Source organism: Etheostoma spectabile, chromosome 8, assembly GCF_008692095.1.
Source record: "Etheostoma spectabile isolate EspeVRDwgs_2016 chromosome 8, UIUC_Espe_1.0, whole genome shotgun sequence".
NCBI lineage: Eukaryota > Metazoa > Chordata > Actinopteri > Perciformes > Percidae > Etheostoma > Etheostoma spectabile.
In genome coordinates, this window is record NC_045740.1 from 1,654,767 (window position 1) to 1,659,511 (window position 4,745).

Sequence of the window (4,745 nt, forward strand, 5' to 3'; positions counted from 1 at the left end):
ACACACACACACACACACACACACACAGACATATATATATATATACACACATGCATACATACATACAAAGTACTGTGTAAAAGTCTTGTGAAAGAATACTGTAAACTTTCAAAAGTATAAATCCTGATTGTTTATTTTTTTTATCAGTTTATAAAATGCAAAGTGAGCAAACAGAAAAAACTAAATCACATCAATAGTTGGTGTTACTACCCTTTGCCTTCAAACCAGCATCAATTCTTATAGGTACACTTGCAAAAAGTGGTCGGCCAAAGGCAAAGGGTAGTAATTGACTGTGATTTAATTTATTCTTTTGTTTGCTCACTTTGCATTTTGTAAATTGATAAAAAAAATAATAAATCAGTATTTATATTTTTGAAAGCAATATTAGTGTGTGTGTGTGTGTGTGTGTGTTGTCTGGCTGCCCCTACCTGCCAACAAAGAGCAGCAACAGCAACAGTTGACATCAGCGAGAAGACCACCAGACGCTCAGAGATGAGACAGAAATGTCTCATGCCCTTTGAGGCCATAACCTTGTCCAGGCCACTGACACCTGGCCCCTGGGACAGCCACAGCCTCTGGCATTCACTGAGCTTGCTGTGAAAGCCCCACACCGTGACGACAAACACCACGTGGCAGATGGCCCAGAAGAGCACACAGACGACAAAGCTTGGGATCACCAGGTACCACTGGTCCAGATCATTCAGCTTCCGAGCGGCCAGAACGATGAAGGCCACCTCCACCAGCAGCAGAGGCACGAGGGACAGCCGACGCCACAAGCCCCGCCACAGCAGGAAAGGCTGCCAGCGCTCGGTCACAGAGAGACCACTGAAGTACACATCCAGCAGAGGGTCACAGATGAGCTGGCTGAAGAAGCACGCGAGGGCGAAAGGGTTGATGGTGATGCTCAGAGACTTGAAGAACAGCAGGGCGGTGATGACAGCGAAGCAGACCAAGTTGGGAATAGCCAAGAGAGCCTTCATCCGGAGGGCAACCATGACCGTGGCCAGCGCCCCCACCAGCACCATCACGCTCAAGGACTTGTGGACGAGCAGCGCCGTGCTGGCGGAGGCAAAGCCCACTAGCTCCAGCCGCTCTGCCGAGGTGAGGAAGGCAGGACGGTACCTGGTAGCACCGAACAGTCTCTCCAGGAGCGCCCACAGCGTCCTCAGAGACACACTGGCTAGCAGAAGGTAGTTGGCCACCTGCTCCTTCACGTCGCTCTCCAGGGCGGGAGTGTTGAGGAAACACTGCAGTCCCAGCAAAAAACCGAACCACAGGTGGAGGAGACTGAGGCTGACCCTCTCCATGCTGAAGTAGTAGTACACTATACTTGCTATTCCGAGGACAATCAGAGCCAGAACGAAAATGACAAGAAGAGTGGTCTCCTCAGTCCTCTCCCACCGGGCAAAGACCCCCAAACACAAGGCGACCAGCAGGTTGAGACCGGACAGGTAGCCCAGCCACCGGACAGACGACCACATGCTCACCTCTCCGTTGACTTCCTCCAGCCGGGTCATCGCTGCATGAATGCAGTGGGTAACACAGTAGCGTAGAAAACGACACATTTTTATACGAAAGACTAAATATCCAAAGCTAAAACCAAGCCCTTTAATTAGTTATACTCGGTTTATATGTCCGTTATGACATTTTAAATTCGACGACGCCAAAACTAGCTAGGGTGAACTAAGGATTACTGGACAGCTAACTTGTTGAAAGTAGCTAGTTTACGTTACCAAGCTAACGTAAACGTCAGCTAGCTAATAGCGATGCATATTTGCACCGGTCCCTCGCACGCAGAAACATTTACATCTTGAACATCATTGTTTGCGTTCTTTTCATCTGATGTCCGATTTGTTTTTAATAAACTATAAGAAGGAGCGCCCGAAACCAGCTATCACTAGAGATAGCTACATATCCGTTCAAAAGTTTGCAACGTCAAAAGTTTTGAGTCAGTTGACAGGAGCCATGGCGCTGGCTTCAACTACGGCAAGTGCTAAGCGTAAAAAATGCTTTTCCCAACGTTAAAGCAAAGGCTAAAGGACCAATCCCCATTATACATTTATATGCACAATGTCCTTGACGGAAAATGTTCGTCAAGGTTCATATCACTTATAAGATTACTTCCTTTGCCTCGTTCACATGGACCTTGAGTTAAAGGTCCAATATGTACCATATTTACTGTAATAAATCCAAAAATTAGCCCAATGCCTCGTAAGACATTAAGGAAACATGCTAAGTTGAAATACTATATTTTCTGACAATGCGTATGCCAGTATTTTCTTCTTTAGAAATTTCCATTCCGTGACGGAATGTCTGTTTGCCGGGTTGATAGATTGGTCTGTACAAACGTAAACAAAGCGCGATACACCGCTCTAACTGCATTACTTTAAATTTGTAATGCAGTAACTATTTACACTAGCTGTCAGTATTATATATTGAACCTTTAAGATTGTGTTTTAAGGGCCAATTATTAACTTTTAAACTTAAAAAGGTTTGTGTTTCAACTGAACAAAACTGGAGCCCACTTTATTTATGTCCTTGTTCTAAATGTGAGGGTAGCTTCAACATCAAGATATTTCTGCCTACTGCTGTAGCACATTAGTCAACAAAGCCAATTAAGTAATACTGTAAAATGCCAAGTCTGTGCTCAAAATTTAAGTAAAGGGTAGCAGCCAAGATTTTAAAGTTTTAGTCTCCCAAATGCAATCCCACCTATCTGTAAAAAGGTCTGTAAAATTGTTTTTAAATATCGGTATTTCACATTTTAATAGTTATTACTTTACGTTTCTTTTTTGAAGTATTGTAGAGGAAAATAAAGTGTAAACCTTTACCCCCTGAAAGAAATACAGAGGACATGACCTCAGTGTGGCCTCAACGTCTAGGCCCGTGCATGTGTTCAACCGCTACTGACGACTATTGTATGTGTCGTAAACGTCAATAAATGACCCAATCTACTGAGTTAGAGGCATCCCTTCATAACTTCATAAGCAGTACAGCATTTTTATGTTCAAAAATAAAAAGGTGCAAAATACACATGGAAAAAAACACAGACACCTTGCATTTACATTCATTTATAAAAGAAAAAAATACAACCATACTGTAAGCACACATTGTTCTGCATTGAAGAAAATGTTGATAATGAAGATGAAACAACTCATGCAAATGGACCAAAAGACACACTGGAAGACAAATGCACCAATTAAATCACAAAACCTCAAAGTCTAAAGATGTGTGGTACTGTGAAATATATATTTTTTTCTGTTTAAAAAAAAAGGAAAGATATCAGCAGAGAGATGTGCATTAACTGGAATATGATATGGAAATGGCAACAACTGCATTACACCAACACTAGAAATGCTTCTTGTTATCCATTACTATGACAAAGGAGTTTAATTTTCTCCAGGGGCATGAACGTCTGCTTGCAACATACAGTAAATGTGCACATAGAAGGCACCTTAGACATACTGGCATTATCACATGGGCCCATCTTATTGGTTGTACAACTGTCATCATAGGAAAATAATTACATTCTGTGACACTCTTTGGGATCAATGATAGACGCCACTGACTAACACATTAACGTCAATTCATTCCTTCATTCACACTGACAAACCCAAACACACATTTAGCCCATTCAGGAACAGGCAGGACACACACACACACACACACACTTATGTGTGTCATCATTAACTAACAATTCAACTGGTAGTGTCTTTACCTGAAACCGCCCCCGGCATACTGTATCTTCAGATCTGGTCTCGCTTGCTATTGCTAAAATCTATAGTTTCTCACCTGTTTCAGAGGTTTTGTATGACAAAACAGAAAATTAGTGCAAATCTCTTCTGTCAAGGTGCATTTTCTGTGAGAAGCTCAGATCTGGCTTTTTTGGGAGACTGAGTACTTAATGTAGTTTCACATAAAAGTTACAAAATTGTGTCAAAGGATACCGGTGCATTAAAGTCCATTTGATATGGGTCACCAACTTGCAGTTTTGTACCATTTCTCTGCAAGAGAACATACAGTACATGTACTGGAAATCTAACAGGAGAAAATTCAGTCTTAATATTTGTGAGGACAAGAGGAGCGAAAGAAGTCTAACACCTACTTTGAAACACTCGTACCTTGTTACACAATGAGTAAACACATTTACAGTTTCACATTAGTAAACCTAATAATACTCCTACTGTATGGTTCTGAAAATGTTTAAAATGCTACAAATACCACTTTCTTGTAAAAGATACAGAAATCATTCAAAGGATGCCAAGTTAAAATGGCACTGCCACACGTTACACTGGACAACACCAATGTTTTGAATGTTGAGAATATATATATATATTTTTTTGTCTTGGAAAACTAAATGCACATCAAGAATTTTCAGAAAGTCTAGCTGCATGACTGACAGAAGCAAGCGTACCAGTCCAGTTGTTCCATCTCAGTCCCTCCAGTGCAATCAAACGCTTGTCAAACTGCTGTATTTGTCTTTTGTATTAAGCAGCCTGCCACACTAGCTTATTCAAATAGAGACTGAGTACAGAATATAGACAAGCTGACTTTTGTTATTGAAAGCTGATTGGAAGGTGGTGTGGCAATCAAGGAGCAGGGAGTTTAGATATCTTAAGGGCATTCACTTGCCAACTCCTAAAAAATCTAGATATTTATCAAAATATATCCCATCTTAGTGTGTGTTTGTATGTGCATATATATATATATATATATATATATATATATATATATATATATATATA

The 4,745-nt window shown here is 41.0% G+C and overlaps 1 protein-coding gene and 1 long non-coding RNA gene across 2 annotated transcripts in view; one reads left to right on the forward strand and one right to left on the reverse strand.

Moving 5' to 3' along the window:
- Positions 1-2,302, reverse strand: part of tmem168b (transmembrane protein 168b) — a gene marked incomplete at its 5' end in the record, with an annotated part of 5,553 nt that extends 3,251 nt beyond the window's left edge. The window contains 1 exon segment of the mRNA XM_032522222.1: positions 429-2,302. Coding sequence (XP_032378113.1) covers positions 429-1,565 — 1,137 coding nt within the window.
- The window catches only part of LOC116693329 (uncharacterized), a 16,787-nt gene that overhangs the window by 6,630 nt on the left and 5,412 nt on the right, over positions 1-4,745 (forward strand). The gene's annotated exons all lie outside the window — the stretch shown is intronic.